Source organism: Bradysia coprophila, chromosome II, assembly GCF_014529535.1.
Source record: "Bradysia coprophila strain Holo2 chromosome II, BU_Bcop_v1, whole genome shotgun sequence".
In the NCBI taxonomy this organism is placed as follows: Eukaryota; Metazoa; Arthropoda; class Insecta; order Diptera; family Sciaridae; genus Bradysia; species Bradysia coprophila.
Window position 1 is genome coordinate 1,417,727 of NC_050735.1, and position 13,352 is coordinate 1,431,078.

Below are 13,352 nucleotides of genomic sequence, written 5' to 3' on the forward strand. Positions count from 1 at the left end.
TTGATTAGAGGCCTCAGGCCAAATCAAGAATCTAGCAGCAGGATTCGTAAGTCAACAATAATAGTCTGCTGGATCGTAAGTATTTTAGGAACTTAATACTCAATCTGGTTATAAAGTAAATAGCTAAGATTGAGAACATTTCCTCTGTTCTATTTGTTATCAATTAAGAGATGTACTCTAATTAACTTGACTCTAGCCAACTTAATTAGATACAGTTCTTAACAAAGTCGGAATTTTCCACAGTGTAGGAAAATTGCAATTTTTACCTAAACATTTTTTTGCAAATAAAATCTAGAATACAGGTGTTCTAGATGGTTCCGAACCAGAAACGAAAGATTACGTTTTAAGTCAAGTAGTGAGAAGCGTTGTCTGTATGGAGGATGCCTGTCCCACTTAACCGAAGAATGTGAAATTGTGATCGACACGAGACTCATCACATTTTTTGCCTTTAGTTTAATTATAACGAGTAAAGTGATGCAGTGCTGAGCTTTGAAGTACATAATAATGTGTCCACTTTTCCAATTTTTTGTGTGTCTCTACATAGCATTGCTCCTAGCATTAACACTCGTATGTCATATGGCCCTATCCTAAAACGTATAAAAACTTTGTGCAAAAGAGATGCAAGATTTTGAGAGAATAAACATATGAAATTCTGTCACAAAATCGTGCATGTCTTCTGCACTAAGTTTTTTTAAATGCAGTATTGTGACATCATGGGTCAGAATGGCTCAGTGCTTACGTACTAGCCTACCACCTAAATGATCTAGATCAGATTCATGTGTCAGACAGTCCACATGGAATTTTTCTAGCGATTATATTAAATTGGTAACGCTTCGTAATTTAGGCAGTTGCATAGTATGCCTGGTGGCTGCAACGATGGACATACTGAACGACTCGTACGTAACCCAAATACGATGAATTCAAACAAAATCAAAACAAATCAAATAAATATTTTGGAGAAACTTGTGCAGATTACATAAATTTACACAATCTACATAGGTTTCTCCAAGGAAGATAAGCTATCACCAACAAACCAAATTTTCCTTTAAAAGTAACAAAAAATAAGATTTTGTTTCAGAGAAGTCATCAAAAAACGAATATTTTTCCGACTAAATGTAGGCTACAAATTTGCAAAGGGTCAATTCAAGTTAATGCTAGGAGCTGTCAGGACCGGACTGGCTACCTATTGGCTCTTCGAGAAACCTGCACAACAATTTTCAAGACCAATTTCCGATCGTCGGTAATGGCCAGTCCGGGCCTGAGAGCAGTGCCATGGTCTTTCCTATTTCTAATATGCTTTCAATTTAAGTAATTTGATGCTTGAATTTCTTTAGATTCAAGATCTTACAAATTTAACACCATAAATCACGAGCTGATGTTTTCTCGTTCAAATTCTTTAGATAATACAAATCCATTTGCATTTTATGGTACTGATCAAGAACACTGTGATAGATCTGAAATGGAAGAACACTGATAGATAGCTGAATTATTATTGTTTCTTAACGTTGTAACATTTCTATGCGAATAGTTTTACACTTTTGCGCTCACAAAATATCAAAGGTTTTCTATTCGTACCTTTGACTCACAATCGAGCCGCCATTGTAGTCGGTCCAAATTACTTTTCAAATCGATTTGCATCCGCTGGAATCGCTTGATTTCCTTCGTTAGTTCACTCTGAAACAAACTTGTGCTGTGAAGTTTCCATTAAATAAATTTGAGCGGAAAGGAAGACGTAGATGTAAATTCTTCATTTAGAAAATTGTGCCAGATAAAACCAAATACCTTTCCGGTAACAGGCTTATGTAATTTTTATAAAACTAATAGGAAAAATCCAGTGAATAGTTTTGGTATTCTCTTCTATATTTTCCGAAATTTCCCAACATTTTCCTGCATTTTTCTAAGAAAAGAAAAATTTAGAAAATTAAGAAAAATATGGAAAAATCTAGGAAAATGTTGGTACATGTTTTCCCAAAAATAGTCTCTTGTCTAGAGAAAAAAAAAATCCGAAGAACCATCACTTACTTGAGATTTGAGATTTTTTCTAGGCATGATTTGGCAGGCTGCTCTACCTAATTAAACATAATATCTTCTTACCTTTGATATGCAATTGTAGTCAATCAACAAATCTCTCATATGTATATTGCAATCTGCTAAAGACAAGTTCATTACATGATTATAACTGCCACGAAACCCAAGAAATGATTTTACCTTTTCCACATACTTCAATATGCTTCAGAGACTGTGACAAATTTTTCAATTTTTCTTTCGATTCACACACCTACACGAATACAGAGAGATATTAATTCTGATTAAACTGACCCATAAATTACCCGTATATGTAATGGACTAACTAACTTGTTTCGCCAGTGTGTCATTGAAATAACTTTGTTTCGTTATTGCAGCATCGTACTTCGAAATAGGATTTTTCTTATTTTCATCCACTTCTATACAAAATTCGTTCAATTTTTGTTTGAGTTCTCCATATTCTGATTGAATTGTATTTCTTGAATAAACAGGAAAGGAGAACACATTACACGATACAGCTTTCATTGAAAGAAATTGAATTGACCAAGTTTTTACAAAAATAAAATTTCTCAAAATGTTTTCGTTAAAATCTGATGAGTTTGTTTTTTTGTTCTGATTTGTTCTTCAAAAAAGTTACTATTGTTCCGTATTAAATGACGCCTTTAAATTTAGAACAAAATGATTTCCTTTATGTAGGTGGAACTATAGTTACCGAGGGGGAAAAGTTGGAAATTTTGACATTTTCTATTTTTTCCCCGAGGCCACAATGTTTTTCACAATATTAACTCCCGAAAGGAAAGGTCTGCGTTGTAAAATAGTACATTTCGCACCTAGGACTAAAAGTCTTTTTTAGCGTGTGAGAAGTTTCGGACGGAGAAAAAGTGCGCCCAATATGAAAAATACTATTCGTACCACGGACTCAAAGTCTTTTTTAGCGTATTCGATTCCAGACCTCGCCTTCGGCTCTGTCTGGAAACTTCTCACACGCTAAAAAAGACTTTTAGTCCTAGGTACGAAATGTACTATTTCGAAATTGCTATTCGCACTTCGTGAAATTAGTCTTTATTTGACTAATTGTACATTGTGCGAATAGTGAAATAAAATGAAATCGAAATAGTCGGAATGCGATTAGTCTTTATTACACTACTCGCACTTTTTTTTCTAGATTGAAAAGCTTTTTATGACGTAATTAATTAAGCTAACGTTGACCTAAATCATTAAATGTAACCTTAACACCTGTTTTGACATTTTGTAAAGCGAAGCTTCGCTCTCTTCTACAAGTATTTTTGTAGTAGTTTTGTAATAATGTTACCTTTTTACACAGCGTCCCTGCTACAAGGAAGTGATAATTTCCTTCACAAATTGTTTGTAGATGAGAGTGATGCTTACTTTTACAAAATGTTAAAGTAGCATTGATTTCATTAATAAAAAGTTTTTCAGTCTCTAGTAAAAAAGTGCGAATATTGCAATACATTAGTCTAATCGCACTAAGTGCCATTTGTCCTTATCTCACTGTTGGCACTTTGTGAGATTAGTCCTTATTTCGCCAATACCTACGAATATTGATCGTTCATAATTAAATGAATCTCGATCACTTCAATGTTCTGTCGCACACAAATTCGAAAAGAGAAAGAATTCTGTGTGCTCGTGCAATCAGATTGGACGGACATACCATTCGCTTACTTGGAATATATTGTAACATCCAGTTTTGGTCTGTAAACCTTTCAATCTAATATCTTCCCAGTAGCAAAAAGTATCGAACAGAAACTAAATAAATTTTAATTTTTGTAAGATCAATTTCACCTTTTCTGCTTTTCCCTGTCTAGTTGTATTTTCAGGTCATCCATGTCACCTTTACAACGATTGACTTTATTTTGATGTTGACCAATGCACTGATTTGTATTCTGACAATGCGATGCTGTTGATGAATTCGACTCTTTGATTATCGTTCCTTCGCGTATTTTCATCACTTTACCACTCATTTCTTTCCGTTTATTGAACCAAAGAAAAATTGGGCGAATAACAAAATGTTTCCAAATTTTCGCAGATGTGAATAAAGCACTGAGCTTTCCACAAATGAATGGTCCTTTGAAATCGGAAAATAATATTGTTACCAATATGACTATTGATTTAACAAAACCATTTTGTTTATTTTGGTTTTTGTTTCCGTTTACACTTTTTTTTAAACCATTTTGTCAATACCAGTTCGTGTGTACAATATGGAATGAGGATTTTTTATGTTAGTCGGGATTATTTTCAAACAAATAGTCTGTACGAATTCCAAAAATTTGTTCAACACTACCCATTCTATATTAATCCTACTACAGCCCGAAATAGGTCAACTGGTTTGGTTAAAAATTAGTTTGACATAAAAGAATCTGGCCTGAACCTTCTTTCTGAATACTGAATGGTCTTAGGTAAAGTTGTAGGTGACCTGAGTTTCTCATACAAATTTTTCAGGTGATAGGTTTCGTGAAGTTGAATCTTGAAAATTCAAGAAATTCATGAAAATTCGGATCAAGAATTTTGATTTAAATTCCTAAAACTCTCGAAATTTCCCGAAATTCCTGAAAATATGCCCTGGTTTCAAGTCAAGTAAAGCCTGATTATCATATTCAGGTTTCATTTCAAAGGTCAGATCTAAAAATCGCCTGTAATCGGTTCAGATCAAAAACAGGTCCAGGTGTTTCCACGTCACAATCAGGTAAATCAGGTTTTGGGCTTTAACCTGCGTATACAAATGAATGCCCTAATGATATGGGTGACAGGATAGAACCACCTTATTCGACAGCCTTATCGGCAGTCGTTACATCTATGCATAGACAATATTTGAATGACATAACCTGACTAAATCACGCAAATAACATCGATGAAATTTACTCAAAATATCGGTGGCATGCTCAGCCATAGTAAAGGGAAGTAATACAATACAACCGAAGGACATTTTTACAATAAAACTAATATGACGACAGGATTCATTGAGTAAAGAATATTGAGGAAATCACTTGGGAAATAGCGACAATGTGTAAATTTTACCGCTAACTTTCCTTGAAATTTTTTTCAGACAGAGAGGTTTAGAGGTGTATAATGGTAAACTATGCTCATATAGCGTGAGCCAAAAGTTTTCTATTAAGGCTAGGTACTCACGAGTAATAAGTAACGTGAATAAGCATGCAACCCCCCATCACGATTTGTTTGGTAATGTGAAAAACTTGAAAACAAATCTATATATCAAACGGCAAGAAGAATGAAAAGAATGTGAAAATACTATCTCACTATACGAGATACTCGTACCACTATCGTTCATAACCAAACAATAGCGGTGCTAACGACACATACCTCAAAATCTTGCGCTTTATCTGAAACGGCTGTATTCGGTTCAGCTTTCTTTATTTATAAAGTGTGAACCAATCACACTGTGATGTTGTTAAATAACGTTTTATAGCTTACGCTCATTTCTATCAATTTTATGTACACATATTCGACAATGGTTATTTTTCTTGTCAGAGCGCACACATATAGTGCTCATGCTGTGTTTCGTTCATATATACGGAGGGAGAATAACATTCACTTTTCAAAGGTGGGGAAATGTTTTCCGAAAAAAAGGTGAAGTGAAGGTATCGCTATGGAATTCAGTTACTAAACAGTTGGTGTTCGTATTGAAGTTCGTTGGACAGTGTGCGGAAGGTTAGATAATCGCGTAAATTCATATTTTATTGTCGAATTGATTTATTAATTGAAATGGAAATGTGTTCACAATTTGTTGACGATAGTAATGCACAAACCGAAGGCAGATTGTAACCGGGAATAATGGGATGTTAACGACGTTGGCGAAAAATCAATGATCCACTTTCTCAATGCATATATATATATAGCACAATAAAGACATTAACAATGTAGTTAACAGACAATTGGAAGATAGATACATGAAATAAAATGAATCGAAACGTATGGTAATAAAGGAAAAAGTGTGCGCAAAACAATTAAATTTGCACTGTGACCATACATTACAATAAATTGAAGAAATTACTTCCAGTGTTATGTTCACCATGCCAACATATTGTCAAATCACATAAAAATTTAAACGCACGGTACAACTATGAGGCTGGTGAAAATCTTAAGACAATTGAAAATACCACGATGGTCAACGATTGTGTCGTGTGTGTTTTATGTAATATTTATGTTGATGGTACTATGTGTGACGTTCCCATTGAAATCGTCGTCACAAAATAAATTATCCGAAACTAATGCGGACGAATTGAAAAAAAGTGAATGGAGCCATACGGATGATTTGACCAAGGATTTGAAGGCAAAAGACGGTGCAATAAAACGACCAATTTTAGGCGATACTGTGATAATAAGTAATTCCATGAATGGTAATAAACTACTGACAAAAACATTTTACAGGTTTGTTCGTTTCAAATGTGTTCGATTTTTTATTAACTATAGTCTGTAGTAAGCTATACCAATACCCTATTCTCCTGTGTGTAGAACTGGATAATTTTTAGAGGAAATGTTTTCTAGGAAATGTTTTAGAGATCTGTCAGTGTGTGGAATTTGTATTTCCCGCGAATTACGAGATCGACCGTAACCCCAACATTTTCAAAATATTCCGCTTGGTATAGGTAAATGATGTTTGGAAAGTAGAGCTAAAATGTTTTAGATTTTCGTAAATTTCTATTACATTTCGTCAGAAAATTACTGATGTCGTAGATCTATTAGATCTATCTAAACTAACTTCACTGCAATGGCGCTTCATGGAAATTTAACAGACTGAAGGTTTTTCACCTGAAAATAGATCGCCAAGAATGAAGTACTGAAAAAAACTGTGGCGCTTCGCAGGCCAACCGAGGTTTTCTATTGATCATTTTTGAAATATCTAGACGGCGCTACTTTCTATGAGAAACTTGGCACTTTGACTGATACAATTGGCTATTTGAAGGGTGCGATAGTGGAAAATAATTGTACCAGCCGAAGTGCCAAGTTTCACGACGAAAGTATTGACGCAAGATAGTAGTGAATAAATTTTGTACTAGTCAATGTGTCAAGTTTCACATAGAAAGTAACGCCGTCTGGATTTTTTGAAAATAGCCAATAGAGCGTGCATTTAAGAGGCATCGGTACTTAGCTAAAATTAGAGTCATTCTAGTATTTCATTTTGGATGATATCTTTTCATCAGAATCCTTTTCGAAAAATGTATACGACCGCAATAACGACCATGAGTGTGTTAGCTTTCAACAGAAATTAGATTTTGGTGTAGTGAACAAACAATATTTCTCAGTACTGCAGGGGCTATTTAGTTGAATTAATTTGCCGAAATTCGCCAAAATTCGCCAAAATTCGTCGAAATTCGCCGAAATTCTCCCAAATTAAAAAATTCAAATTTTGAAAATTTTCTTCCAAATTTATGTTTTTTGAAATATTTTGCTAGTTTTGTGATATAGCATAACAAAAATATGCAAGAATCTACCAAATTCACAAATATATATGTAAAATTCACAAAATTAGGACATTTTTCATCGTTTTTCCAAAAAAAAGCCATCATGGCTTCCCGGTTAAAAATAGATTTCTAGAATGTCTTGGCCAAAAATATGTAACTAAGCTCTACGATTCTTTGAAATTTCTTAAAATCATGTATAAATTCACAAAAAATCGCCAAAACTCGTCAAAATTCGCCAAAATTCGTCAAAATTCGCCAAAATTCGTCAAATTCTCCAAATTCAACTAAATAGCCCCTGCAGTACTGTCACTTATTGACGCAACAGCCCCTAAGCAAAAAATGGAATAGAAAGTCGGGTCATCTGTTATGAGATAGCGAAAATATTTTTGTGAAATACAAGTAAATCGTAGTCAACTATTTAAAAAAAAGATGTCATTGGCATCGAACTTATGTGCTAGGCCGCGCGTCTGAATGGCATTACCTCCTCACTATATTTACCTTGGGAAAAACATGAACATAGGTGAAGGGGACAAAACTAAAAAAAATGACGGACGTCTTTTATGGACAGCCCCTAACCAATACATACAAATATATGCCCAGATATGGTCGAAACTAGTATACGAACCCGATATCGATCTACCATCGAATTATTTAAGAATGAAATATTTAATAATGCATGTAGGTGTTTAGTGCTGTTAGTATTGGTATAGGTCATGATCATACTTCCAAAGAAATGATTTAGTAAACAAGAAAATTCTTTTGTTAGTTCAACATTTTGTATGGTATCAACGCACTTCTAGCAAACGTGCTTTTAATGACAGCTGCCAAAATTTGTTTGATACACTGTCCAGTTTTAGTGCCCTATTTAGAGTACCACTCATGCTTGAAGTGCGTTGATGGTATACTTTCACGATGATGCACTCTTATCAAGACTTTCAATTTGCCGTAAAAACGCTTGCATTATACATACCATAGTACCAGTTCCACCCGAAAGTCAAATTGCCTGTTAAACGGGTTTCAAGAAATATTTTCATAAACGAAACAATGAAACATTTCGATGACCTAAACTGATTTGCTTGGTATTGAAAATTACGTTCACCGACTCTCTTCATTCGATGAGTTGCATTGCAATTCGGTTATCATTTCATTCGTTTATGAGACAAACGAGGACTGTTTAATAAACAGTGTTTATGGTCGACGCTATAATTCAACAGTTAATTGCCATTCAATTTTCAGGGCTGATTTAAACAAAGACTTAACACTCACCGTTCAAGAGCTTGCTCGGTTCATCAACGGACGTGTACGCGACCATGTTGACATGGCCATCAAAGCGAATCCAACCAATTTCGCTGCGATTGATGTCTCGCCTAGAGATGGACTTGTTACTTGGGACGAGTATCATGCGTTTTTCTTGAAATCAAGAGGACTGAACGATGAGTACATAAAGAACCACGACGAAAAGAAGCACATTCCGTTGGATCGTAAGACTAAAGGTTTGAACTGTCCGTTTCCGTGGTACACAGGTTTTTAAATGTGAGAAAAACAAATTGTAGAGGAAATGATGCGTGACAAAGCACTTTGGTCCGAAGCAGCACGAACTGACTCTTTCAGCTTGACACTGGACGAATTTCTCACTTTTCGCCATCCAGAATCGAGTGTTTCGAATCTATTAACCTTGGTCGATGATCTCTTGCGACAATTTGACGAAGATGGAGATGATAATCTAACTCTCGACGAATTTTCGGTATTTTGATTGTACACTCACCCACCTGAAACACTTAAATTTCATGAATTTTCTTTTGAAACGAAAAGCAAGTGTCAGCTGACGATTTGGACGATAAATGGCGGAAGTATATCATCACAAAGACTATGTACGAGCGTCAGGAAGAGTTTAAAAGACTAATCGACACTGACCATAATGGTAAAGCTAACCGTTCGGAACTGTTGTCATATGTCGATCCAAGACATCCGCGCCATGCATTGACCGAAGCGGCCAGCTTATTTAATTTGGCTGATGAGAATAACGATCAACGTTTGGACTTAGATGAGGTAATGATTTGGCAACTTATCGCATTGGTACATTTCATCACAATTTTTACATGTCCTTAGGTATTGAGCCATGCAGACTCGTTCATTAGATCAAAAGTGATATCTACGTATGAGAATTTCCACGATGAATTTTAGATCGACCAGAAACTACGTCTTTTTTAGATCAATTGTTTACGAAATCTTTAAAATGTGTATCGTTGTTATCCTACCGTATATACTTCTAACCCTCACTGATGACAATACGACATCAGTCGGGGATATAATTTCACCTTTTGTGAGCGCGATATTTCGTGTGATTGAAATGCATAAGAAAAGTAAATAGAAATGAATCCGTCCCTTCTTTCTTAATTCTTCATCGTGTAAATATGTCGTAAGATTGAGGAAAATAAAGTATTAACCGTTTCAACTGTTACTGGTTTTTGTTCCTTGGCATCCTCATAGACCATACTCTTCTTCTATTCTGGACTATTCTGGCTAATTCGGTAAAGTGTATGTGTACGACAAACGCAATGGAAGATTTCACAACAGAAGTAACAGATTCGAGAGGCAGACAGGATGGCAAATTACTGGTTTTCGAACGCAAATAATGTTGTAAATGTCATCATTTTCAATTGAAAGTATTAAGTGTATAAACGATGCTTGTCATGCATGCGTACAGTGACAGTATAGTAACGAATTAATTGACGATTCACGACTAGCTCTGAATAAGATCTAGTCGAGTCGAATCGAATCTTAGCATATCGGTTCATACGTTTTGTTTTAGACTGCAATAGCTATTGTCATTATTTTTGGAAGCTATTGATGATAGCTTAAAATGCTTCAGTGTCTACCCTCTTAAGTATTGGGTCCCTGAAGTACTTCTTTTGCTAAGCACTCTGTCAAAAGAAGATGAGTTTCGCGAATATAGGAGAAAAGTTGCCGAGAAAAAAAGGTGTTCGACGAAAAGGATAAGGAAAAAATAATTTTCTCTGTGATCAATATAAATTCTAAAGGTGCAAAAGGAGCACTCACTAGGATAGGCGAACATTAAGTGATCAGTCGACAACCAATCATAAAAAAGTTTAAGAATGAAATAACAATAGGTATTTGACTACTATACATGTCCGTGGAGTGGTAAGCCCTGAGTAGTACTTCCTTTCTCAGGCAATACGGAGTCGATTTCGGACATTCTTTTTCTTTCACTGCTGAAACTTTGTAGGTTTCTGTAGTAAAAAATGTTGTGTTTACCTCGTAGGAAAAGTTAGAAATTGCATTTTCTCGAGTGACCAGTCTTGGACGCTTGATTTTAGGTAATTTCGAGAAATCGAAAATGCCTAAAATCAACCGTCCCAAACTGGTGCAAAGGGCCCGAAAACCAGAAAAAGACTAAAAAATTGGCCTCATTTTCGGCCCCGAAGCATGAAATAGTTATTTGTGTATCTGTTTTGGACGATTGTTTTTAGGCAATTTCGCTTGTTGTAGCCCGAACGAAGTGCCTAAAATCAATCGTCCACAACAGATTGGTGTACAACTTTTTATTCTGAGGGCCTAAGTTACGAGAAAAATTCTGTAATTTTTGCCCAAGGCATGAAAACACAATTTTTAATTTATCAGAGTTTTAAAAGTCTTCAAAGTTCCTAGTCAATTAAGTGCTTTCCAGTCTAAGATATTTTGGTGCGAAATTTCAATTCGCTAAGGCGTATTCAAATTTTCTGTAGAAAATTCGGGAAAACTTTAGCAAACTTCATTATTTTGAGGTGGAAACTGCTCCAAAAAGTCATGGTACAGAGCCCAGAAAAGCTACGATATACAAATACACTTACAGTCAAAGTCAGAATTAACATCAGTGGACCCGTGCAAGGCTGTATACTTTGGGGAGGTCACGCAGATGCAGATACGCGGGTTACACACCACGTTTCATACAAAAAATTTGTTTAAATGGAAAAGATGTATAATAAAATGTCGATCTGCTTGACCTCCCCAAAGTATACTGCCTTGGACTCGGGTTCCAACGTAATAAAAATACACTGATTTTTCGTATGAACGCTAGGCATTTTCTGTCCTTTTTTATTTTCATAAGAACTAACATTTTTAATCGCTATTTCTTTTATATAGTTTCTATATTTATATAGGTTTTTTTCTTGTTTTTGTTTTAATTTTGTCTTTTTAACAACAGTTCAACAAATTTTTTTTTATCACTACAATTCATTCACCTTTAATGTGTTACGGAAGGTACATAATTTTTAATTTATTTATTATTATTTTTTTATATAATTTTTCATGACGATTTTGGTATTCAAATATGTGAAATTTTTAATCGAATTTGATTTAATTTATTAAATTATTCGTTTCAATTCGAAGACACACGCAATTCGACAAAAGGATTTTCGTTTTGTTTATAAGTGGTTTTTAGGTTGCATTTTTCTTTGTTTGTTTTTTATATTGTTACTGGTTTCATTTTTCGTAATTATGTATATATAGTTCAGTTATTTCAGTTATTTTATGTATACGTTTAGCTGTTATATTAGGATGTATAATTGGTTGAACAATTAGGTTGTATAATTTTTCATTTATTTTCTTATTTCATTTTTTAAATTTTTCCTTATTTTCTTTATTCATTTTTTATATACTTATCGATTAACCGGGGATTTATTTAGCTGGTTTCCTTTAATTTTTCATTATTCATCTCTGGTTTGCTTTTCGTTTATTTATTGTAAATATTTCATTCGGAAATTAATTGATTTCAATTCATATTTACAAAATGAAATTTTGGAAGAAAAAATGTACACACAAAATCAATATTAACCGTTCCATATGGTCTGCATTACAGTAAATTCATTTTTTTAATATTATTATTGAAATTCGTTCAGGTTTTAAGTTCAGAGTTGTAGTTTTTTTTTTAAGTAAAATTAAACTGTATAAGATAGACTGTCGGTTAACTATTAGTCAAAAAAATTTCTTTTTAATTAAACATACAATTAAAAATGCATTTATTAGACAAGAGAAAATAAATTATTTTGAGGTTATGTTTTCACCGTAATTTTTCGCACAGTTGTTAGTAGGTGTATGGATAGGATTTTTTTCTGCTATACCAAGCGTCTAGTCCGGATTTAGATTTTAATTATTGTTGAGTTAGTGATAGCGTGAAAATTGAGAAAAAGCGAAAACGGTAACATTAAAGGTTTGAATATAATGATAAAAGTGGTGTGAGCTTTATGATTCAATGAAGGTCATTATCCTAAGTTACAATGTTAGTGCAATTAGCAAATTTTATTTGATTTATATAAGCGGGATGGGAGGGGATTGCTACAATTTTGCTTTTTTATACATATTTCCTTGTCTCCTTTACGAGACTATAAGGATTAAAGTAGAAATAATAACAATAAAAAATGCGAAAACATGTGATCTACAGAGGATAGTAGTTTCCGTCTCGGGAATAAACCACCAGAATACTTTGCTATTGGACCAATAATATCAGTGTTCTAAGTTCTGATTGGTTCATTGAGTGTCTGTAGAAAGATCTTTCTGCTTCTATTTATCTGTTTGGCTTCTCTAAGCGCAGAGAGTGTAGAGTTCCACCGTTCAGTAGAGAAGTTTCAGTTAGGAACGAAAAGCCAATACTTCAAAAGACGGTATCGGTGAACTCGTACACGCATGTTTATTGCTGCAAATGCTTTTTAGCCATGTCATCGACTCAATGACACCTTATACAAAATTTTGGTATCGAAAATTTGTGTGCGAGTTCACCTATTACGTAGTTGAAAATGCGTTGTTTTAGCACCGTGTGCCAAATTACCCCACGCCCAAAAGACACCGCTTAGATTTGGTAAGATAGGCTTAGATTTCGTACCGTTACAC

At 34.4% G+C, this 13,352-nt stretch overlaps 2 protein-coding genes across 5 annotated transcripts; one reads left to right on the forward strand and one right to left on the reverse strand.

Annotated features, from left to right (window-relative positions):
• Window positions 1–1,121: 1,121 nt before the first annotated feature.
• LOC119074527 lies at window positions 1,122–4,122 on the reverse strand. 4 transcript variants are annotated; one of them, XM_037180906.1, is made up of 7 exons: window positions 4,001–4,116; window positions 3,829–3,943; window positions 2,356–2,503; window positions 2,209–2,278; window positions 2,095–2,150; window positions 1,576–1,674; window positions 1,122–1,454 (listed from the first exon to the last, which is right to left on the reverse strand). In XM_037180906.1, the coding sequence occupies exons 1-7, from the start codon at window positions 4,005–4,007 to the stop codon at window positions 1,353–1,355; spliced, it is 597 nt and encodes a 198-aa protein (XP_037036801.1). In that variant the 5' UTR covers window positions 4,008–4,116; the 3' UTR covers window positions 1,122–1,352. The 4 variants fall into 4 exon arrangements, with proteins under 4 accessions (XP_037036801.1, XP_037036880.1, XP_037036623.1 ...); XM_037180985.1 differs by having other exon boundaries at window positions 1,122–1,470; window positions 3,829–4,122; XM_037180728.1 differs by having other exon boundaries at window positions 3,829–4,121.
• A 1,493-nt stretch (window positions 4,123–5,615) lies between these two features.
• LOC119073277 (45 kDa calcium-binding protein) lies at window positions 5,616–9,922 on the forward strand. Its single transcript, XM_037178695.1, has 5 exons — window positions 5,616–6,432; window positions 8,703–8,959; window positions 9,020–9,210; window positions 9,279–9,515; window positions 9,576–9,922. The coding sequence occupies exons 1-5, from the start codon at window positions 6,125–6,127 to the stop codon at window positions 9,648–9,650; spliced, it is 1,068 nt and encodes a 355-aa protein (XP_037034590.1). The 5' UTR covers window positions 5,616–6,124; the 3' UTR covers window positions 9,651–9,922.
• Window positions 9,923–13,352: the final 3,430 nt, after the last annotated feature.

Coding starts and splice junctions, on each gene's coding strand:
- LOC119073277 (XM_037178695.1), top strand. CDS start 6,125: ATGAGGCTGGTGAAAATCTTAAGACAATTGAAAATACCACGATGGTCA. Junction 6,433..8,702: donor CTGACAAAAACATTTTACAG/GTTTGTTCGTTT, acceptor TTCAATTTTCAG/GGCTGATTTAAACAAAGACT. Junction 8,960..9,019: donor GTTGGATCGTAAGACTAAAG/GTTTGAACTGTC, acceptor AACAAATTGTAG/AGGAAATGATGCGTGACAAA.
- LOC119074527 (XM_037180728.1), bottom strand. CDS start 4,007: ATGAGTGGTAAAGTGATGAAAATACGCGAAGGAACGATAATCAAAGAG. Junction 2,504..3,828: donor GACAGGGAAAAGCAGAAAAG/GTGAAATTGATC, acceptor TGTTTATTCAAG/AAATACAATTCAATCAGAAT. Junction 2,279..2,355: donor ATGACACACTGGCGAAACAA/GTTAGTTAGTCC, acceptor GTATTCGTGTAG/GTGTGTGAATCGAAAGAAAA.